The 24,277-nt window shown below is 33.1% G+C and overlaps 3 protein-coding genes across 3 annotated transcripts; all 3 read left to right on the top strand.

Annotated features, from left to right (window-relative positions):
• The first annotated feature begins 2,465 nt into the window (after positions 1–2,465).
• LOC111884269 (rop guanine nucleotide exchange factor 1) lies at positions 2,466–5,224 on the top strand. Its single transcript, XM_023880582.3, has 5 exons — positions 2,466–3,150; positions 3,530–3,646; positions 3,736–4,280; positions 4,362–4,712; positions 4,793–5,224. The coding sequence occupies exons 1-5, from the start codon at positions 2,820–2,822 to the stop codon at positions 5,114–5,116; spliced, it is 1,668 nt and encodes a 555-aa protein (XP_023736350.1). The 5' UTR covers positions 2,466–2,819; the 3' UTR covers positions 5,117–5,224.
• Positions 5,225–11,681: 6,457 nt separating this feature from the next.
• Positions 11,682–13,416, top strand: LOC111884271 (F-box protein SKIP23). The gene is made up of 2 exons (XM_023880584.3): positions 11,682–12,969; positions 13,149–13,416. Exons 1-2 carry the CDS (start codon positions 11,791–11,793, stop codon positions 13,173–13,175), a joined length of 1,206 nt encoding a protein of 401 aa, XP_023736352.1. The 5' UTR covers positions 11,682–11,790; the 3' UTR covers positions 13,176–13,416.
• A 4,052-nt stretch (positions 13,417–17,468) lies between these two features.
• Positions 17,469–23,596, top strand: LOC111884256 (transcriptional elongation regulator MINIYO). The gene is made up of 9 exons (XM_023880570.3): positions 17,469–17,923; positions 18,402–19,227; positions 19,323–19,450; positions 19,618–19,802; positions 19,895–20,000; positions 20,079–20,345; positions 20,432–20,620; positions 20,709–22,973; positions 23,059–23,596. The coding sequence occupies exons 1-9, from the start codon at positions 17,726–17,728 to the stop codon at positions 23,248–23,250; spliced, it is 4,356 nt and encodes a 1,451-aa protein (XP_023736338.1). The 5' UTR covers positions 17,469–17,725; the 3' UTR covers positions 23,251–23,596.
• The last annotated feature ends 681 nt before the right edge of the window (positions 23,597–24,277 follow it).

Below are 24,277 nucleotides of genomic sequence, written 5' to 3'. Positions count from 1 at the left end.
AGGACTGATCTGGTCGAGGAGCAAGCCAGGCATAAGTTGTGGGCCGAGGGCAAGCCAGACTTATGTTGTGGGATCTAGGGTAATCCGGTCTGTTAGTTGTGGACCCATTGCATGCTGTTATCATATATGTGCTATTTGTTTGTGTATTGGTATTTTGGGAGAACTCACTAAGCTTTGGGCTTACAAATTTAGATTATGTTTTAAGTACCTAAGAGGATTACGGGAAGGCAAAGGCGTGATCATGTACCTCATCGTGATTGGTTTTGTGATTTTGGGCAAACTTTGATATTAGGCCAGTTTTGAAAACTATTTTGTAAACAAGGATGATTTTTGGGTTGTTTAAAAAGTTTAAAATTTTCACGAGTTTTATGGATGTTACAACCGCTATTTCAATAAATTCAATTTTTGGGTTATTTTACATAAAAAAAAGTTTTTTGTGTCATTCTACTGAATAAAATTGTGATTTTGTGATTGTCATGACTTTCATCGAAACCATGTATGTGTTGTCTTGCTAATTGTGTTGATGACTTGAAGTACTACATTATGATTAACTATCAAATTACTTAATGATTGTATTTGTTAACTGTGATTGTGTCGAAGTATGATAAAATGGTAAGTAATGCTTATGTTTTCTTGTTGATTGTGTTAAAGTATGATTAAGTAACAATTTTGTGAAGTATGATTAACTAAATATGATATGTGAACTACGATTTACTGATTAACTAATTAACTGGATTGGATTGAACATTGAAGTATGATTTACTGATTAATACTCTAATATATATAAATTCTACATAATATAAAAAACGATATACCAGTGCTATACCGCCGCAAGAACCGAGATTTCAAATAGCGGCCGGTGATCGCTATTATATTTTTTACCGCGATAACTGCTTATCATGTAAGAAAAAAGCTTTCTAAGTACGATTTGTCAAAGATAACCAACGATGATCTATTTCTGTGTCAAAATAATGCTTGAATGTAAAAGAAACAATGTGAAGTGCATTTCTTATAGATATGACTAATATATAAACTTTTAGAGTTCTAGTTACTTGATATCATATCTAACTAGGGATAATAACTTAAAAGGGTAATATATTTTTCGATTTGTACACATTTGGTCATTGAGTTTTTTTTTCGTCCACATTTACACATTCAACTTGTTAAACTGTACACATTCAGTCCTTATGATCGGTTACTCCAGGTTAGCCGGTAAAAATGACTTAATAGGGTAATATATTTCTCATTTTGTGCACATTTAGTCCTCAATATTTTTCGCACATTTAGTCCTTAATATTTTTTTGTTACAAAATAAGTCTTTTTTTGTTTTTGTACTCATTCAATACTTATAACTGATCTATTTAGGTTTTCTCACAACATCTTACGCGAGACAATCATTAATGGGGTGTTTGGGGATGTTGATGCTTATGTCCATCGTGATCTCGACTACTTGGTTGCTTAGGTATTGTGTTGTGAACATCGTAACTTCTTCATACACTATCAAATTTTAACGGTCTTTATATACACATGTTCGGTTTTTTGATTCTAATACAACTCTCGTTTAAATTACTCTTGTTAAAAAGTAATATATTTTTTTACTTACGATTTTTATATCCATATTTTTTTATGAATGCATGCATGAATGTACTTTTTTATAACATCGTAAGTAAAAAAAAAAATAATACATTTTTACAGGAGTAATCTAAATGAAAGTTGTAGAAGGCTCGAAAACCGAACACGTGGATATAAAGATCGTTAAAATCCGATATCGTATGAAGAAATTACGACGTTTAGAAAACAATACTTAAGTCAAACCACAAGACCTAAGCAACTAAGCAGTCGAGATCGCAATGAACATAAGCATTAACAACCTCAAACACCTCATTAATAATTGTCCCATGTAAGATGTTGTGAGAAAAACCTAAGGAAATCACTCATAAGTACTGAATGAGTACAAAAGCAAAATTGACTTATGTTATAATAAATATATATATATATATTAAGGACTAAATGTGCAAAAAAAATATATATAAATGACTAAGTGTACAAAATGAGAAATATATTACCCTATTAACTAATTTTTTCCGGCTAACCCGAGTAGCCGATCATAAAGACTGAATGTGTACAGTTTAACAAGTTGAATGGGGTAAATGTGGACGAAAAAAAAATTCAATGACCAAATACGTAAAAATCGAAAAATATATTACTCTTTTAAAGTCATTACCTCCGTCTAACTATAATAAAACTAAAATAAAGATGACACGATGTCAAGTGTATTTCTTTTAAATTATGAATTATGAATACTATATAAATTTCTAGTTACCGGAGACCATATCAACTATATATAAGAACAATAATAAAGAAGAAAATTTGTGAAGTATATTTATTATAGATTATGAATACTATATAAACTTCTAGTTACTTGATAACCATATTCATGTTAGTTTCCATTCATGCAAAAGATTTTTGTAATTGATAATGGGGTCCATTATGTCATTTATACATAACCCAGAGGGTTGCGATATAATATTTTATTTCAACAGTAATTTCTGAGCGCTGTTGTGTAACGTGTGCTGTCTGAATTACCCTGTTCGTTCTACTTTTAGATCATCTTTCAGGCATCCGCCCCCTTTCACCTCGGTCCGTTCTCCACCACCAGTTCTTCTGCCATCACCACCACCGTAAATGATCTGTAATTTCACAAACCCTTGAGATGTCGTGATTTGCTGATCTCCAATGCAATCTCTCATTTCATGGAAAATGTGTTCCATTTAGATTGTCTGATCGATTGAACATTTTATCAAATTAAAATATATGAGATGGCTGCGAGTGCACCTTCGTCGTACGAAGAAACCGTCAATAATAACTCGAGGAGTAATAGTGAGCGATGTTGCGATGAGAGCTACAGTCTTAGCGCTGACGTCAGCGAGTCTGAAAGTTCTAGCAGTTTCTCCGGTCGCGGCTACAACTGCGGAGCTACTTCCAGTTCCTTGACATCCTCTCCACTCGGTGCTGCTTTCCGTACAGTTTCCGTCACCGATTCCATCTTTCCGCCGACGCCGTTCGCCTTCCCGCTGTTTAGCGGAAAGGATGACGTGATAGGTTGGGAGAAGAAGCAGCATAGGAAACAACATGATACCGATTTATCTGGTCAGTCTCCATTTCTTTCTGTAGGTTCATTATTATTTTGATTGCTGATTGTGACGTGATTTTTTGATATAAATTGCAAATACACTGTCACTCTATGTTTATAGGGGACAAACAAATTGATCACACATTTATACGGACATTACTGTTTGCGTTTCTCTCTCTCGGCATCTATATTTTCATATCGATCGAGCCATTAGTTTGACCAGTGATTTGGGGTTTTTTACTTTTTATACAACTCGAGATGAATTCCTATATCTACCCGTTGTTATACTCGGAGACAAATTTCTGTATTTGGCCTACTGCTACTTGTTTATTAGATCCAAGAACATTCCCCCTAATTGTTATCTTAACCTCATCTGCAACTTTTCATGGTTTACAGAGATCGACATGATGAAGGAACGTTTTGCTAAGCTTCTTCTCGGAGAAGACATGTCTGGAGGTGGCAAAGGAGTTTGCACTGCCCTAGCAATCTCAAATGCCATAACAAATCTATCTGGTCAGTGAACTTTTCTCTTCTTCTCTGCTAAACCGCCTAATCTATTACCCTTTTCTTATTGGAATCTGTTTCTGTTTGAAAAACAATAGCATCCGTGTTTGGAGAATTATGGAGGCTGGAGCCATTGGCACCACAGAAGAAGGTAATGTGGCAAAGGGAAATGGAATGGCTTTTATCAGTAAGTGACGCCATTGTAGATCTTGTCCCTTCAATCCAACACTTCCCTGGTGGAGGAACATATGAAGTTATGGTCCCACATCCACGATCCGATATGCATATGAATCTCCCTGCATTGAAAAAGCTCGATGCTATGTTAATTTGTATGCTTGATGGGTTTCACGATAAGGAGTTCTGTTATGTTGATCGTGGGATAGTATTAGCTGAAGCCGAGACTTGTGATACTCATGCATATCCATCAAATGTTTCAGCAGCAAGACCTTCAGTTAGGCAGGAAGAAAAATGGTGGTTACCTTATCCCAAAGTTCCTTCAAAAGGCTTATCAGAGGATGCCAGAAAGAAGCTGCACCAATGCAGGGATTGTGCAAACCAGATACTTAAAGCAGCCTTGGCCATAAATAGCAATGTACTTTCTGAAATGGAAATCCCAAATGCTTACTTGGAAACATTACCCAAGGTATGATTTCCTAAATTTGATTTAGGTTACTTGTGTTTTTATTTTTTAAGATTAAAAATTTTTGTATGTTGATTGGTGTAGAATGGAAAGGAGTGTTTGGGTGAAATCATCTATCGATACATAAGTGCAGACAAATTCTCCCCTGAATGTCTTCTTGATTGTCTTGATTTGTCATCAGAGCACCATACTCTTGAAGTAGCCAATCGTATTGAAGCAGCCATTCATGCGTGGAGACTAAAAGAGTATAAAAAACATCCAAAAAGCAAACGTTCATCTTCCACATGGAGTAAAAAAGTGAAAGGTCTACTTGCTGATAATGATAAGAACAATTCTCTAGCACAAAGAGCAGAAACCCTTCTACATAGCTTAAGACGCCGTTTTCCTGGGCTTCCACAAACTTCCTTGGATATGTCCAAGATTCAATATAACAGGGTACATTAATTATTACCTGATTTAAAATAATAATAATTATGATGATATTAAGAATAAGTAAATAAGGATGATGTTTGTAGGATGTTGGGCAGTCGATTCTAGAAAGCTACTCACGGGTGACTGAAAGTTTGGCATTTAACATAATGGCAAGAATTGATGATGTCATCTTTGTAGACGATGATGCTAGTAAACGTTGTGTTGTTTCGGAATCTTTGTCGATTTTCAATAAAAGAGGAGGTTTAGGAGGGACACCTGTCCAAAAGCGAATGTCCCCGAGCCCGTTTTCAATCCAACACTCATCGCCATTTGCCACTCCAACATTTTGTTTATCGCCTGCTGAAACAGACAGGCCATGGACTTATGCTGCTGGAAAAGCAACTGTTAATGCTCCAGAGCGCCATTGAGTTTTTAAGCACCTGTTTTTGTTTAATTATATGAGTAAAACAGAAGTAGTAGAGATTCTAATGTAATTGCTTTTCAAACAGTCCAGTAATAAAAGAGTTTTATTTTAAGGGGAGCATCTAAAGTAGTTTGGTTGTTGGTTGTTGGTTGTTACCAGACAAAGATATACCTAATTACATAATTTGGCTTCGACGACCTTGAGACCAAAAAATGTTATATATATATATAACATTTTTTGGTAAGAAGTATTGAATCCGCAATAGTAATCAAAGGTTTTAAGTGGATGGAAAATCATTTGTTGTTTTGGATCTTTTTGCAATTCCTTCTTAAATTAATGATCGTGTTTCAATTTTTTGCAATTTGTTTAACGCTATGAAAATGCTTCTATAGACGAGGGTGGCAATAACCGTTTAACACATGAAAATTTTGTATTTATAGGTATGTTCAGCAAATATACCTAAAAGACATAGCTTTTATTCATTGTATAAGTATTTACTTTTTATATAATAATTATAACTTTTTTGAAATATATATTTTTAATTAAAATGGCATTCAATAAAAATGTGATTTTTTCGGAGTAAACCTTTTAATTTTGTTTTACTACATGGAGACTCTTCTTTAGAAAGGATTACCAAGTTTTTGTTTTAAGCTCCCTACTCCCAAATACAATTTTAATTGTAGTTGTTTTTTCTTTCAAAAATAAAATATTGAGTCAAACTCCTATTGCCAAACACACGTGGTGCATGAATGATGAATTGCCGCAATCATATACTTGATGATTGATTCAAGGGTTGTTGAGCGGTGAAGATGAATAACATACAATAAATAGCATTTGAAAATAAAATAAAGTCAAAATTGTAAAAATGGTATATATGATTTGCTATTTTTTTTGGTAAGGTTAAAAAAAAAATTAATAGCAAAAAAGTCTATATTTGATGGTTTTGCTGCGGTTTTGGTTTCTATCTTGTTAAGTTTAACAACATGACTGTTAACTAGGGGTGCAAACGAGCCAAGCTACTCTTGAGCTACTCGGGATCAGATCGTTAAAAGTTCGACTCGAAACCGATTTTAAACGAGTCCGAGCCGAGCTCGAGCTTAATATTAAGCTTGTTTATTAAACGAGCTCGAGCTCGAGCCTATGTCACTAAGCTCGTTTAGGCTCGCGAGCCTAAACGAGCCTTTATATAAAATAATTTATTATTATTTTTATATATTAAAATAAAAACATATTTCGGGATTAGGTATTTAGGGTATTAGTAAACGAGCTTCTTAACGAGCTCGAGCCGAGCTTAAGCTTATTTAGGCACGTCAGACAAAAAACGAGTCGTGCCCGAGCCCGAGTCGAGCTTGTATATTTATTTACGAGCTCGAGCCGAACTCGGTACAAGAAGTTCGATTCGAGCCGAGCTCGAGCTCGAGCTCAAGCCTCGTATAACTTAAACGAGCCCGAGCCGAGCCTGACCAAGCTCGGGATCAGCTCGGTTCGTTTGCACCCCTACTGTTAACTTTTGACAAATGACGGGTTTACCCCTACAGACCATTCCTGCAGTTTTATCTTTACCAAACTACAAGGACCAATTATGCAAATTTTCTTTTTTATTTTATTGAATTCTTTTAATTAATTCATTTTTAACTTCTTTCTTATTGTATTATTTTTTTATTAGATTATTATATATTAATAAATATTATTTCTAATATATTAGATTTATATATTAATAAGTATTACTTTATTTGATTATTAATTTTTAATTAATTTTTTTTGAATTTCTTCTTTATTGAATTAATTCTTTTTTCATTAGATTATTATCTATTAATAAATATTGATTTTATTATATTATATTTATATCTTAACAAATATTGTTTTATTATATTAATAATTAGTTGTGAGACACATGTATTACATGAGATAGTTTAAAAAAAAGTTAAATATAAAAGTCAAAATATTTGAGCACTTTGAATTTATAAGAAAATAAGAAAAATATTGAATTATTATAACAAAAATATTTTTTATCTTTTAAATTTAAACAAATACTAAATTAAATAAATAAAAGAAACTAATAATCTTTAATTTTGAAATAAAAATGTAAGTTCATTAATGAAATTGATATCAATTTATTACTACATTTATTGCAAGTATTATATTAAAATATTATGTGAATTTTAATAAAATATAAAAACTCATAAAATGACATGTGGAAAAAATTAATTCAAAATAACCATAAAATGACATTTGGCAAATTGAATAAGAGTGTGGCAATTAGAGAAGATTTTTTAATAATAATTTTTTTAAAATTTCTTCTTTATTGGATTAATTCTTTTTTATTGGATTGTTATATATTAATAAATATTTTTTTACCACAAAATATTTTTTTATTAATAAATATTACTTTATTGTATTATTAATTTCTTTTAACCTTTTTATTACGTTAATTCTTTTTATTGGGTTATTATTTTTAATTTATTATTTTTATATATAATAAATATCATTTTATTGGATTGATAATTTATAATGTATAATATTATTTTTTTAAATTTCATTGGTTCCACCACAAAGTCGTCAGAATACGCAAAAGTGTCGCGTCCCATCGTCGAAAATTGGCAGAACAACTGACAATCGCCTTCATCGATTGTTCGACAGAAACCCCACTAACTTGTTACACCCAATGAAGCCAATAGCCACCTAAGATAACCTCATCATAATCCATCGGAATCCTATATATTTGCTACTAAGCCGATCATATTCTGCTACAATCACCAGGAGGTCTGATCCAAGCACTCCTGGTTAGCTCCTCCATTCGTTGTAGACTGCCGAGTAGCGAGTACTTGGATTTGGTAATTCATGTAGAAATACTTTTAGGAAAATTATATATGTTAAAATCATAAGTTTATTGAAATATATAACAAATTTAGATATATGTGATTACACAAAAACTAAAATAAACACGATAACTGAGTGATGGAGGTGGTGTTGCTCAAAATATGTTATCTTCCAAATATTTAAAATAAATTAGGAGAGGTGGGGTGACTGAAATTTTTTAGTATTTTTATTTAAAACAATAAAGAAAGCAATTAAAAGAAAACAAAAACAATTAAAAAAATTATTTATTATAAACAAAAATAATAAATATAAAGTAATAATCTAATAAAAAGAATTAATGCAATAAAAAATTAAAAAAATATATTAATGTAATTAATAATCCAATAAAGTAACACTTACTAATAGATAAATATTATATGTTAAAAATAATATTCATTAATATATAATAATTCAATAAAGAAGAAAGTCAAAAAAAATTAAATAAAAAAAATTAAAAATCAAATAAAGTAATATTTATTAATATATAAATATAATATATTAGAAATAATTTTTATTAATATATAATAATCTAATAAAAAATAGTTGAAATTGCAAGAATGGTCCTTGTGGTATGTCAAAACTAGCAACTTCGGTCCAAAACGGGTTTGGCTCGCAAGGATGATGCAATAGTTTCGTTTTGTTGCAAGTTTAGTCCAATTTCCTATGAACTTTTTTATAATGATGGATTTGCCCCTTATTATTTTATTTTTCATTTCTCTTTTATTAAAACAATTAAAAAACAATGAAAAATAAAACAAAAATAAAATCTGATAGGTGCATTTTATGCACCTATTTTGCATGTTTATGTCCGTCTTTTTATAGCATTCTACTTCATAATTCCTGCATTTAGTTGATTATTAGGGCAATTACATATTTCATTAAGAATGCCTGGTACTTCACTATTTTTTATTTATTGTGCATGCATTATGGAGTATGGAACGTGGAGCATGGATGCATGGAGCTTGGATGCTTGGAGCTTTGGAGCATGAAGAGAAGATGAACCGGTCATTCCATGGCAGAATACATGAAGACATAACCCGAGTCATTGTTGCATTGTCATCATAGCAAAGGATTACGTTTGAAACGCGGTTCTTGTCACATTGACACGGGTCGTGTTTGTCCTTTATCATCTTATATTTGAGAAACATGACGCGTGGTGAAGCTAGACTGAAGATGGAGCCAACAGTGAAGATGTATTTGATTTTTAGCAAAAAGCATGGCCATGCCAAAAACACATGGTCAAGAAAAATGGTCATGCCAAAAAACACATGGGCAAAAGGCATGGCCATGCCAAAAATGCATGGCCTTATGGCAAGTCACGTGAACTTTAATTAAAAGAGCAGAAAAACGTCATTTGAAGGGAGAACGGTTTTTGGGAGCAATTTGGGCGATTCTAGGAGAATTCTTGGAGCTTTTGAAAAGACCAAATCATTGCAAACATTTTTGATTTCATTTTAGTAAGCATTAAACATTTCAATTCCATCATTTTTCTTGTTTGATTTGTTCTTAGCCATGTGTGGCTAAGAAACCCTAGTTTCTAGTTCTTGTTCAAAACATGTTGATTGCTTGACTTGAGGCATATGATTTGATGCTTGATTTGTGATTCTATTCTAGTGAATATGTTTTTGTTTAAGCTAGAATCCTTGAATTTGATTTGTGTTTGATTGGCCACTTTCATGAATTGAATTTTTGTGCAGTTAATTAACTTTTAAGGCACCTAATCGTTCTATTAAGTTAATAATTGGTAACAAGCAATAAGTTTTCTTATTGTAAAACATATATCACATGTTTTCACACTTCCGAGCGTATGAGAAGAAATGAACATTGTTGGGAAGCTTGTACAAAACTTAATGCAGTTTTTCAATACAATCTAAGAGCGTGTTTAGGTTGAATTAGTAAAGCTAGGTCTAGTCAAAGAGCGTGTTTTGGTTAGATAATTTGGCAAGCGAGAGGTGTTAGAGCGTGTTAATATCTTTCAGTACCAACTTAGAATAGCAATCATGAATTACATCAAGTCATAATCAAGTCGAACAACAACATTGAGAACTAGAACTGGAAGCACTTTTACAATTTGTTTACAAATCTGTTTTATTTTGTGCATGTTTTTAAAGTAGATTGTTATTTTCATTATTTGACTTTTGCAAACAAAACCCCAATTTGTGACCAAAGTATCTTGTGCAAAAAGGTATAGACTTTTGTCCCGTGTCTCTGTGGTTCGACCCTGCTTGCCTTGTACTACTTTTTAGTGCATTAAAGCAGTGTATTTGGAGTCTATTGCACCTCTATTATTTGTTGGGTTTGACACGCCTAACACACACACACTCTCTCTCTCTGGAACTTGATAATATTGACCAAAATCAAACTCCCAAGATGAAGAGATGATATTAGAGAGATAGAGAGATTTTTTTTTTCTTTTTCTTTTTTTGATTTCTATAATAAAAAAATTAAAAAAGGGAAAATACCAAGGGCAAATCCGTCATTATAAAAATTTTAAAAATTTTGGACCAAAGTTGCTAGTTTTAACATACCATAGTGACCATTCTTGCAATTTTGTCTAAAAAAATAATATAATAAGAAAGAAGTTAAAAAAGAATTAACTAAAAGAATTCAATAAATTGAAAAAGAAAATTTGCATAATTGGTTCTTGTAGTTTGGTAAAAAGATAAAACTACAGAAATAGTCCTTGGGGGTAAATCCGTAATTTGCCAAAAATTAACAGTCATGTTGTTTAACTTAACGATGTATGGACCAAAATCACAACAAAACCACCAAATAGAGACATTTTTTGATAATAAACTTTTTTTTGATCTTATCCAAAAAAAATGACAAACCATAGAGATCATTTTTGCAATTTTGTCTAAAATAAATATTTTAAAAATTATTTACTATAATTTAAGTTATGTTGAATGGAAGAACTGTTGTATAAAATCACCATCTAACAATTATTTTTGAGAAATTAAAACCATAAACTGATTTAGAATTTTTATTTTTTTAAAATACTCATGTTATTGAATATTTTATGAATAAAAATAGATTGCACACACAAAAAAAAAACCCTTTGATCGTTAAAGGAAAGGAATTGACCCTTTTTCTACTAATTATTTATAATCTATTTGACTATTTCTTATTGAAGAAACAAATAACTTTTACTTAGTTTAATAAAATAAATAATTTATATTTTTGCGGATTTTATCATACGAATACAATGAATGATACATGTTGATTATCATTTTTTTTTTCATATTATATTCTAAAATTATTTTGTAAATTGGTTAGATAGCGGAACAAAGATAAAAATAATAATATTAGATTATAGAATAAGATTCTACATTAAAGTCTTAAGATTACACTGAACCAAAAGATTCCACATTTTCTACTTAAACTGCACGCGACTCGAACTGATATTAATGAACAACTATATAAAATCATCAATAACATAATATTCCAATAATTAGGAATCAATAGATAATCATATTTAAATAAGAGTTGCATTAAAAAAAAAAAAAAAGAAGAAGACATGTATGCATGTAGGTAACAGTTTCTCTTTTGTGAGGCAAAAAATCTTTAATTAATGTTTTTTTTTTTGAAATTTCTGAAATTTTGTATTAATCACAAAAATTCAAGAAAAGGACCACACCTACAAGCTTCTTCGTAATTTCGTAGCAAATAAAATAATTAGAAGATTACCAAACATTTTTGTTAAAATCAAATTAAAGAATTTTATACTTTATCACATGTTCTTTTTGGTTTTTATTTTGTAATTTGTGTGAATGAAACCTCTCCATTTCGTGATTTGTTTTCATTATCATTCATGTAAAAATGGCAGACTGGTCTCAACTTCCGAGAGAGCTTCTTGATCTCATATCCAAACACCTCAACTCCGAGACCGATCTTGTCCGTTTCCGATCTGTTTGCACCTCCTGGCGATCCTCCATACAACTCTTCACTTCCCGTTTTCCGATTCTCCCAAAAACCGGAATCTCCGATTCCACCTGGGGTTTCTGCCTCTCCAAACGGACCATCTTCCGTGTCGAGTTAGCTGATCCCGATTCTGATTCTCAACAAACCCACGTTCCATGGCTAATCAAGGTCGAAAGAGACAAACCCCCAAAAACTCATCTCATGAATCCGTTAACTGGATCCGATTTCATCCCCCTCTTGCCTAATTTCCCTAGATCCCTTGATTTGTTGAATTTCAGGGTTACGGAATTAGGCCAAGAGTATGTCTTAAAGTACATTAATTATCGTCCTCATGCGAATTCAATTGGGGATTCCGTAACCCTTTATATGGAGAAGGTTGCGTTCTGTAGGTCGGGGGTTAATGGGTTCATGTTATTGACGATTCACACTAGTGGAAGATTGGCTCTGTTGAAAATCGGAGAGAAGAAATGGAACATAATCAACGATCTGCCGTCGCCTTACGACGACGTTATATTCTATAAAGGGGAGTTCTACGCTGTGGATATCACCGGCAGGACTGTTGTTCTGGTTATGGATTCAGAGACGACACTGAAGGTCATAGCGAATTCTGTGTTCGGCGGGGATAAGAAGTTTCTGTTGGAATCCATGGGGGAATTGTTCATGGTTGATAAGTTTTTGAGCGTTGGACCTGACAATGATTTCGATTATGATGATGAGAACGAGTTTTATGAAGATTTCGATTGTTTCATGAGTGAAAGAACTGTGAAACTTGAGGTGTACAAGTTGGATCACGAAGAACAGAGGTGGATCGAGGTGAAAAGTTTGGGTGATCGAATGCTGTTTATAGGCGATAATTGTGGGTTTTCAGCTTCTGCTTCAGATTTCCCTGGATGCAAAGGTAATTGTGTGTTCTTCACTGGGCTAAGCAGGGAAGATGATGGTTTGATGAAGAATCGTGGTGTGGGTGTGTTTGATTTGGAGAGTGGTAGCATTGGGCCGATTGCTAATAATTCTGCTAACTCTCAGCTCTTTTGGCCTCCCCCTCCATGGCTTCATTCGAATCCTGTGGCTTTAGAAGTAAGTCTTCCCATTTTTACCATATTTGTTTCACCATTAATCTTTATATCTATCTCTTTTTTTCATGGAAGTAGAAGTTGGAATAAAAAATCATTATTTTTCCCTCCGTTTTGGCAATGAGAATGACAGAATTGGTTAAGGTGCTAAGTTTTTGATATGATGAATGTTTGAAATTGCAGGATGGATTGAATCATCTTAACATCTAATTGGATTCGAGCAAAGACAGAAGTCGAAAAATTAAAGTGTACATATGCTCTTCATGGTTTCGTGAGCATCTAAATTTCGACTAATGAAAAGAAATTTTAATGTTTGACCTTTTTTTTTTTTTCTTTCCTTACAATAATTCGTTGTTTTTGGTTTATGTTGCTGCTTGTTCGTTATGGTATCATTGCTTTTGGGTGTATGTTTTTGGTTCAAAAAAATCAATTATTTGTTGTGGTTATTTTATGTAGGAGTTTGAACTTGTTTTTTTCTGCATAATTGGGTAGAATCTAGGTTTTGTGAATAGGATATGTTCGAGTGTGTGGAATTGATTCAATTGCGCCAAACCCTTTCTTCGTATGGTTGTAGTGGAAAGATATTTAGAAGTATTAATTTAACAGAAGATGAACGGAATAGAGTAATATAATTGATGACAGAGGTTCGATGGTGAAGGAGACAGGTCGCTTTAAACGTTGTGATTATGTAATTATGCGAAGAGGCTACAAGGGCTTTTCAGTAAATACCGCATCTTTAATTTTGTTCCACGCTTATGAAGGACACTAGAATTCTACAAAATTGTCTCATTTGAATTATTGGGTATCCTTATCTTGTTTTTGTTCCAGGTAGATGCTACTCAAAAGGATATTGACAACGTGAGATTAGATAACTGATAGGACCTGAATTTCGAGAATCAGGGAGTCTCCAAACAGAAAACATAAACAGTGTAAAAAAACTCTCTACCTTAATGGCGGATTAAACCCCCCTTATTTATGCCTCCTCCGCTAAACGATGAATCCTAAACAAAATCAAAGACCATGTAATTACTATAAATAATTTAAAATACGGAAAGTATTAGATAGCCCCTGGAGAATGCTTCTTGCGCCTCTGATACACTTTTCTCAATCTTAAACGGAGTCATCTGAATTTAATGGTATGAAGTGTTATACCAATACTCAGAGCCCACAGTAGCTATTTCACCCATTCCTTTGGTCGAGCGGAAGAAAAACAACGCAAGTAAGTTTCCACACTTCTATTGACGACTTTTGTCTGGCCATCTGTTTGTGGATGATAAGCGGTACTGTGTTTCAGGATTGTACCTGAGTACTTGAATAGCTCTTTCCAAAAATGGCTGATGAACATCTTATCCCGATCCGAAACAATGGAGCGAGGAATCCCGTGTAACTGGACTATTTCACGAATAAACACCATCGTCACCAAGGCTGCCTCTGATACACTTTTGTCAATTTTGGTCGGTTCATATCAATAACTTAGGGTATCATCATCTTGGATGGTATTTTTGATGGACATTTAAAAGTGAACTCTCTTTTTCATAAATTTTTCGATGAGAAGATCCTTAGACATAGAAAATAAAGGCCGAAAGACTACATACACCTAATATTGACGCCATTGTTACACAGTATTATTCACATATTGACCTAAAACTATCACACTACTATCCACTATCAATTATACAACGATGCATTACGATTCTTACATAGTTACACTATATTATTAAATACACGACTACATATCAAACCGAATACATATTATACATACATACAAGTATACAACATATTTCACCATACTATATTGTTACTTTTTAGAGGTAGTGGTGGCACATTAACACCGTAATAATTGATGGTGCTTGGTCTTATAGGAGGTTTAGTAACAATTGGATATTATGTTTGAAATAACATTTACATTTTACATTTGCTTCTTATGCATATTGTTATCATATACTTTTTTACAATTAGTTTTACTGATAAATTTTTTAAAGTATTACTACGTTTTAGGCACATATTTTATTTTAAATGGTTTTCAAGCTGTTTTTAAAGACTATCAAAATCATAGCTTAAAATAAATAAATTACGAGTTATGTAATTTTTTCATAATAATTTTTGAGGTAAAATGTTGAAAATAATATAAGGCTTCTCTAAAATTTGCCTACAAAGAATGTATATGTCTATAGTTGCTCACATGGAAGTATTTTCAAAAATATTTGACTTATTGTGTCAAACTTAAATACTCTTGAATCGAGTTTGAACTTTATAACAATGAGTGAAATTTTAACCTAGCTTAACATTATCACATGGAACTCAAGATCCAATTTGCTCGCTTAGGCGTGTTCGACATGGAACACTTGTAAGCCTATAACTTCTAGCATAAGACAAAACGCTTTGAGCACTGACACTACAAACTTTTAGCGTTTAGTTTAAACAAAACGCTCCAAATCTAAAAGCTATCTGACATAACATTTAATAAAATGACACCAACTAGTTTTGCCGAAAATGCCCTATCTTATTTAGTTATTTTATACGTCAAATAACCGTAAATTGTCAAGAATTTAATAGTATTTTTATTTTAGAGAAAATTTTGTATATACCATTGTTAAACATTAAAATATCATATCTGACCAACCTAATTTTTATATATCATATTTCTCCTTTATAAAATTTCAAAATATCTTATTTGCTCAAATCATTATTTTTAATATTTTAAAACATTTTATAATTAAATCCTTATTTATTATAAACCGACTATTATACCCTATTTTATTAATTGATAGGTTATGGAATTTGAAGTTTATAAATTTGTATCAAATTATCTACAATTAAAGTTGTCTTGTAGTTTGAATAATATTGTGCTTATGCAAAAAACTCCAAAAAACTGTTTCAAAAACAATTTTTAAATACATAAACAATTTTTTAGCTTACTAGCTTTTCAAAAAGCTAATAAGCTATTTTGAGAAACAATCTCAAACACCCACTTAGTAACCTTTTGCGAAAGATTCTTAATTGGAATTTTCATTATCCCGACATTGATTGGGGTTATTTGGAATTACATGCCCTTTTGATTTTAAACGATTAGAAATTCCATTATATGAACTTTGTTTCATACTTTGATTTTAAACAAAAAATCCATTACCTGTCATACAAAACTAAATATAACTCTCAATTTAGTATTAACTATAATGCTAACTACTTGCAGTTAATTCCCACGATTAGAGTTCAACTTCCAAATTAAACGTCAAATTCATTAATAATTTTCACCTAATTAAATGTCAATTTAATTGTGAAATGATCATACCAACAACAAATTAAATGTGAATGATCATACCAACAACAAATTAAATGTCTAAATATTTGCCGTTAGTTCCACGGTTAGATTTCGAAAAATTAATTGTGAATGATCATACCAACAACAAATTAAAAGAGTTTCATATGAATCGGTTTCCAGCCCCCTTACACCAGGTGACGAGTGACGCTCACTGGAGATGCAAACTAACAACAGAAGGAGTGTATACTATGGAGTCACTTCGTAAAAAAATTGACCTCACACCTCACCATGCTACACAATCTTCGATCATTTGGTGCAAACTTGCACCAATTCAGGTAGTAGTATTTATATGGAGAGCTTCTTTAGGTCAAATTCCTACATCATCGGCTTTAATGAGTTGGGGTATCAGCATTCCATCCTCTCTATGTGGATCTTGCGTTGGTGCCGACGAACAGGTTGATCACCTGTTAGTTAACTGCCCTTTTGCTACTTATGTGCGCGAGATGATTTTTACCTGGTGTGGAATTTGCCCCCCTACGGTTACAGGTGTCGGTGAATTAATTCAATTTGCAGCCACATGGGGAAAATGTATGAAGCAAAGAAGGAGATTCATAGTCATCTGCTATGGACTATTATGGGGGATTTGGAAATTTAGGAATGATAGAATATTTCATGACATATTCACAACACCAAACAGAGGAGTGGAAATTATCAAGTCAATGTCGTTCCTATGGATCAAAGTTAGAGGTTCTGGTAATTTTTACAACTGGGATGAATGGAGGTTGTCTCGTCTTTCTGTTTTGTAAACGTCACTTTGACATTCTTGTAATGTTTTCCCATTTTGCCCTTGTCTAGTTTCTTGGTCGACTGGGGCACTTTAATAAAGTATGGCCGTTTCCAAAAAATAAAAATAAGATGAACCTTCAATTTCTTGATACACTTCATGATTATATTCAGCCTAAAAAGAAGCCACCACAAGGAAAAATATCATGATGCCTTTTCTTTTTTAATAAGAAATCCCCAATCTTCTTAACCAACAATTGATAAGATGGGTATATAATAGTCCATTGATAATAAATAAAGATTTAAATTGATTATAAAATATTTAAAAATATTAATAACAAAATTTGGACAAATATAATATTTTGAAAGTTTATGATAGTTTGAAATTAAATTAGATAAATATGATATTTTAATGTTTAAGAAATGATATACACAAATGACAAAAATGGAAAAATATACGATTAAGGATGAAATATGTAAGTTGGAAACAGTTATAGGGACGAGATTTGTAATTCATTCAAAGGAAAGCTATAAGAAAGACCTTTAATTCCCTTCTCGTTAGTCAAAACCCTCGCCGGACCCCGACTAGAGTGATTGTCGTCGTCCCCGTTCTCCGCCAGTAGCGCCGCTCATTATTTCTCTTCTATTAAAGCTCAATCTGTACGTTATAATTACACAAAACCATCCTGTTTCTCACATATATTTGAAAAAAAAAATGAAGAAATCAGACAGAAATGGGGAAAACTCATCTTCTAGCCAGAAGAAGAAGAGTTTTGGCCTCCAAATCGGTGAAAAAGATGTTGCATCAAGCATAATAGGTGGTATAGTTGAAAAAGGTTTCAGCACGCCGGTGTCACAACCTCAAGTCACTGTTCTTCCGTTTCCGGTTGCTCGACACCGCTCTCACGGACCTGTAAGATGATTTCCATTTCTCCTTTTTTGTTTTTTCGCTTCGTTCAGTTTGTTTTCATATTCTCTCAGATAAGTTGCATTTTCAAATGAAAATATAGAAACGGTTACTTCTTTGGATTTATTTTCGTGTTTATATGTAACTAAAGTAACTTCAGTATATGATTGAATCTATATGGATTCCTAATGTGCACTATGTTTCTGTTAACTTTTTACGTGATAATCATCTCACGTATATGTCACTTTAAAATTTAAATAGTAATGTGATCTCGTTTATAGCACATAAAAGCAGAGTTCACTGCATCAACATCTAGCATCCTGCTACCTTTTTTTCATCTTCGTTTTAGAAGGTTTTACCACCAATAAACACACAATCAAGCGTAACATCAAGTTTTTCTTCAGTTCTTTGTCATTCGACCCTTTTTATCTCTTACTAAGAAACTTTTGGTGTGGTAAACTGATACAAAGTTTATTATTCAAAGCATTGGGCTCCAAGGACTAGCAGTTCAAGCATCCATGATAAAGATGATGAAGATGATGGAGAATATGGAGATCATACAGACTTTAATCTGGTTGCTGCTAATGCTAAACCCATTCAAAGGAAACAAAAAAAAGATTTGGATCTTAAACAATGGCAAGAACTCACAAATGATGATAATACTACCAAGAAACAACACAAGTATAATGGTAGTGCAAAACCAAGTGATCCAAAAAAGGAATCAGGTAACACAAATTCAGAAGTACCAAAGAGCCACAAGCAAAACGCAGGCAATGTTGGTATTGATGCTGTCGAAAGTAATCTTGATAATGGTACACAGTCAACCATCAAGTCAAAGGACATATCAAGAAAAGTAAAGGTAGAATCCAAAGATGAGATTATGATGGATGTAGGGGAGTTAAGTATGCCAACATCTCATGGTTCTACAAGTATGGAGAGTGAGATTGATGCTGAAAATCGTGCAAGGTTGGAGAAGATGTCCACTGATGAAATTACAGAGGCTCAAGCTGAAATAATGAAGAAGATGGATCCTGCATTGATAAAGATATTGCAAAAAAGGGGACAAGATAAAATGAGTAAGAAAAGTTCTACCTCTGCTATTGCCTCCATTGATGCCAAGAATCAGAAAGAATCAGTCATCTCAGAGACTGATAATGCTCAAAAGATGATAAAAACAAACCCTAATCATTCAACAACTGGATTAGAAAGTAAGTCAAATGCCAGCAGTTTATGGGATGCATGGAGCACAAATGTTGAGGCTGCAAGAGATTTAAGGTTTTCTTTAGATGGTGATGTGTTAAATGATTATGGTAATGATGACTATTTTTTTTTTCCGTTCTGAATTCTTATTGTATATGTGCATTAGATGTTAATGACTTGTTTTTGTTTCCAAATCATGTTATAGGTAATGAATCTGCCAAGGGTATTTATGGAAGTGAAAATGCTGCAGAACGTGACTTTCTTAGAACTGAGGGTGACCCTAGTGCTATTGGTTACACCATTAAAGAAGCACTAGCTCTCACTAGAAGCGTGGTATGTTTTGTTAATTATAAATTATGATAAACTCTTAATATTCTTCTTTTTCATTGTGATGTTTACATATTTGGGAAAATGTGGAGTAATTGTATGTTTCATTAATCTTGATTACACAATATGAACTCATATAATTCTTCTTGGTTCACATGATATTTTCATATTAGGTCCCTGGACAACGTGCTCTTGCATTGCATCTTCTTGCATCTGTTCTTTATAAAGCACAAGATAATATTTGCAGAAACAAAACAGGGTCAACTTTGAAAATTGGTAATCAGAATAATATTGTTGACTGGGAGGCTCTTTGGGCTTTTGCACTAGGCCCAGAACCTGAACTTGCTTTATCACTCAGGTGAATCCTAAACTTTCTATTATTGAGTTGAATTTTGATATGTTTGACCTCAAAAGTCAAACTTCACCACTCTTCTTTTTGTAAACTTGTAGGATGTGTCTTGATGACAACCATAATTCTGTGGTTATCGCATGTGCAAGAGTCATTCAGTGTGTTCTTAGCTATGATTTCAATGAGCACTTTTTTAATATCTCTGAGGTAAAGTTACTTACTTTAGTCAACTTATCTTTGACTATTTTCTCTCTTGATTGCTAACAACATTCAATTTGCTTTCAGAAAACGGGAATTTATGAGAAGGATATCTATACAGGTCCCATCTTTAGAAGTAGACCCAAGATTGATGTTGGTTTTCTTCATGGTGGATTTTGGAAATACAACACTAAACCCTCAAATATCTTTCCTTTTAATAAAATTATGAGGGATGAGGAGGGTGATGAAGAAGAAGAACACACAATAAAAGATGACATTGTGGTTGCTACACAGGATATTTTAGCAGGGTTAGTTAGAATGGGTATCCTTCCAAGAATTCGCTATCTACTTGAGGTAAGTTTGAATTTTCGGTCAAACATTCTTTGACTTTTGACTTGTAAGACGATTCTTCATTCTTGATACTATGATATGTTTTTCAGTCTGACCCTTCAACAGCTTTGGAAGAAACCCTAATTTCCATACTGGTTGCAATAGCAAGACATTCCCCTACATGTGCAGATGCAATCATGAAATGTGAGAGATTAGTTCAACTTATTGTCCACAGATTCACTACAAATAACCAAATGGGAGTTGACTTTATAAAGATAAAATCTGTTACACTTATAAAGGTATGTAATCAACAATCATCTTAAAAATCACAAAATCTGTTTCTTTAAATTATATAACTTTTAAAAAAAAATGTTGTTATGTTAAAAGGTACTGGCTCAATCCGGGAGGTGTAAGGAATTTGTAGACAATGGAACTTTCCAGAAGCTGACGTGGCATTTGTATCGTTGTGCTTTGGGTATTGATGACTGGATGAATAAAGAAACCGAAAAGGTCAAACTTTGGTCAACTTTGCTCATTGAACAGCTAAGGTTTTGGAAGGTCTGCTTACAATACGGGTATTGTGCATCTTATTTTGCGGACATGTTCCCTGCCCTTTTCATTTGGTTAGATGTTCCCTCTTTTGAGAAATTGAGGGGCAAAAACGTCATTAACGAATTCCTTTCCATCACTAACGAAGCATATTTGGTCCTCGAGGGTTTAACAAGAACACTCCCAAATTTTTACTTAAAAAAGATTGATCATTCAGAGACTTGGAGTTGGAGCAATGTGGGTCCCATGATTGATTTGGCACTTAAATGGGTATCACTAAAAAGTGATCCGGAGTTATTTACCTTTTTGTCCCTAAAAAAAGAAGGGTTGACTCCCATGTTATGGGTGATTTCAGCTGTTTTCCACATGCTTTTTGGTGTTCTCAAAAGTGTGTTTCCAGAAGATAACTCTAAGAAGCTTCCATGGCTACCCGATTTTGTCCCAAAGATTGGACTACACATAATCAAGAATGAGCTTTTGAGCTTTAACAAAGTCAACAAAGATTCCTTCTTTGACTTTCTGAGTCAATGCAGACATGAAAGCGATCAAGAAACATCATTAGCCTCTGTGTGTTGCCTTAATGGGTTAATAAGCGTTGTTGTCTTAATCAATAAGTTGATTAACCTAAACAACACTGAGAACAAAGTTTCCTCAATCGAGCATGACAATATAACAATCCATGAGAAAATTCTTACTGATGGCATACTCGAGTGTTGTACATCTGAGATGACAACTTTCATGAAGTTGACTTCTTCTGCTGGTCAACTCTCACAATCTGTTGAAATGTTTGGAAGAGGTGGGCCCGCGCCAGGTGTCGGTGTCGGATGGGGGGCAGCTGGCGGTGGTTTTTGGTCTTCAAACATTTTGGTTGCACAAATGGACGCAAGATTGGTTTTACAGTTGGTTGAGATATATTTTAAAAACCCCTCAAATGAAGTTACAGTGGAGAGAATAAGTTGTCTTTTTGACTTACTTTTACTTGTGGGACCCAGGGACAGGGGTATAATGGACAAAACACTTGGCATTTTACTACAACCATCAAATCTCAAGTTTCTTGATGTCAGTATTCGTAATTCCCTTGATCAAAAAACATTTGAGTGGGAGTATACTGAAGAAGAGCTCTTAACATTTAGTGAGAATTTAATCTCTCATTATAAGAACAGATGGCTGAATATCAAAAAGTCAAAGTCAAAATCAAAAGTCAAACCCAGCGATCCGAGTTCCAAAAAGACCAGATTTTCACTCGACACCATTCAGGAAGACGTTGACCAATCGATTCAGTCAACTTTGGTAACCGAATGGGCTCATCAACGGCTACCACTTCCCAATCATTGGTTCCTCAGTCCGATCTCAACCGTTGACTTGGTCAACCTTCCGGTCAAACCTACCTTCCCTGAAGTTGCAAGATCCGGGCTTTTCTTTCTTTTAGGTCTTGAAGCAATATCCAATCACGTTTCTTCAAATTCCATCAAGGGCGTTCCCGTCATTTGGAAACTTCATGTTTTATCTGTAACTTTATTCGCGGGGTTGGATCTTTTAGAAGAGGAGAAAACTAGGGACGTTTACAGCACTTTACAGGAGTCTTATGGGAAAATTCTTGATAAAAAAATTTCAGAAATCGGGTCAAAGAATAGCATTGACTTTTTGAAGTTTGACCAGGAGATACACGATAGTTACACCACATTTATAGAAACCCTTGTGGAGAATTTTGCTGGAGCATCATATGGTAATTTGTTATACGGGAGACAAATTTCAATGTATTTGCATCGTTGTGTTGGAGGACAAATTCGACTTTCTACTTGGAATGCATTATCAAATATTAGAGCTCTTGAGCTTTTGCCACCGTTAGAGAAATGTTTATCCCAAGAAGAAGGTTACTTAGAACCTCCCGAGGATGATGAAATGCTTCTGGAAGCATATGTGAAATCATGGGTTTGTGGAGCTCTTGATAAATCAGTAACAAGAAATTCAGTTTCATTCACATTGGTTATTCACCATTTGTCGGATTTCATATTTGGTGATCATGTTGGTGATAAAGTTTCATTGCGAAATAAGTTGGCTAAATCTATCCTTCGTGACTATTCACGTAAATCAGAGCATGAGGTATATGTTTTAGTTTTTTATTTTATAAATTTTGAGGGGTATGGTTATGAATTTATATATGTTGTGTAAATGATATTTATTATAGGGTATGATGGTCAAACTAATACAATATAAGAAGCCAGCAAGTTATCAACAAAAACTTGATCAAGCAGAAGATTTGTTGTTACTCCCTGAGATAGAAAGGAGGTTTATGGTATTGAGGGAAGCTTGTGAAGGAAATGCTACGCTTTTGAGTATAGTGGAAAAGCTCAACAACACCATCATGAAGCAACAATAGTTTTATTAAAATGCTCAAAATGTATATTGATGATGATAAAATAGGGAAAACTTGTGGAACACAGAATGCAGTGTATGGTCTTTTTTCTGAATTATCAGGGTATTTGAAAATTTTGAGAAATTAGTTGATGGAAGTTGATAACAGACGTGTGTAACTTTTTAAACCAAGGATTCAAGTATTTCCAACTATGCCAATCTTTAGAGTCATGTAATGTATAGTCCGCAGCAGTAAAAGTATTCGTTAATATGTAATAAATATTACGTAATATATAATATATAGGATGCACTATATGATATATATACATTGTATAATGCATCATGCAAAATTATATAGTATATGGTTTATACTACTGCTTTACAAATTACACATCAAATGTTGTTAATTTCCAAAAAATAAATATTCACTAAATTAATATAAACATTTTAATTCAGATACAAGAACATGCTTATGTTGTTTTTTTTTGGTTGTAGAAATAGTGTCTTAGCGAAAATTAGTCCGGTTCGTTCATCATTTACTTATAAATCTTTTTTATAATTCGTTGTTTGTTGTTAACAATGAAATTATTTTGATCAAATACATATTTCAAATATCAATGAATTTGGTTCCATCATCTTCAACATTTTTTGTGTTATTATTAAAGTGCACGCTGTGCAGCTGACGAAGGCACCTAGAGGCAACATTTCTTAATTGAGATTTTGGTTCCAAGAACTAAGAATGATTGCCATGAATTAAATGAGAAAGCACACACAATCACAATATTTAACGTGGTTCTTTTAATGTGACCTACGACCGCACGACATGAGAGGGTATTCTTATTCATGAGCTCAAACAAAGTAACAATAAAATAAAGACCTCATAAAGACTACCTGAAGACCACAAAAGGTCATCTTTGAATTCTAACTTGCAATCCCTATTTACAGTCAGAAAATCATATTTGAAACCAGATAAGTCAAACCCATCCATTCATAGGTTCAAATGGATGACAACCAATCACAAGACGCCATGCACCCTCGAAGCACTTTCATGA

This window comes from Lactuca sativa, chromosome 3 (genome assembly GCF_002870075.4).
Source record: "Lactuca sativa cultivar Salinas chromosome 3, Lsat_Salinas_v11, whole genome shotgun sequence".
NCBI classification, from domain to species: domain Eukaryota; kingdom Viridiplantae; phylum Streptophyta; class Magnoliopsida; order Asterales; family Asteraceae; genus Lactuca; species Lactuca sativa.
This window is presented reverse-complemented; position numbering and strand designations above follow the sequence as displayed.

Coding starts and splice junctions, on each gene's coding strand:
- LOC111884269 (XM_023880582.3), top strand. CDS start 2,820: ATGGCTGCGAGTGCACCTTCGTCGTACGAAGAAACCGTCAATAATAAC. Junction 3,151..3,529: donor ACATGATACCGATTTATCTG/GTCAGTCTCCAT, acceptor CATGGTTTACAG/AGATCGACATGATGAAGGAA. Junction 4,281..4,361: donor ACTTGGAAACATTACCCAAG/GTATGATTTCCT, acceptor TGATTGGTGTAG/AATGGAAAGGAGTGTTTGGG.
- LOC111884271 (XM_023880584.3), top strand. CDS start 11,791: ATGGCAGACTGGTCTCAACTTCCGAGAGAGCTTCTTGATCTCATATCC. Junction 12,970..13,148: donor CGAATCCTGTGGCTTTAGAA/GTAAGTCTTCCC, acceptor TTGAAATTGCAG/GATGGATTGAATCATCTTAA.
- LOC111884256 (XM_023880570.3), top strand. CDS start 17,726: ATGAAGAAATCAGACAGAAATGGGGAAAACTCATCTTCTAGCCAGAAG. Junction 19,803..19,894: donor GAACTTGCTTTATCACTCAG/GTGAATCCTAAA, acceptor GTAAACTTGTAG/GATGTGTCTTGATGACAACC. Junction 20,346..20,431: donor GAATTCGCTATCTACTTGAG/GTAAGTTTGAAT, acceptor TATGTTTTTCAG/TCTGACCCTTCAACAGCTTT.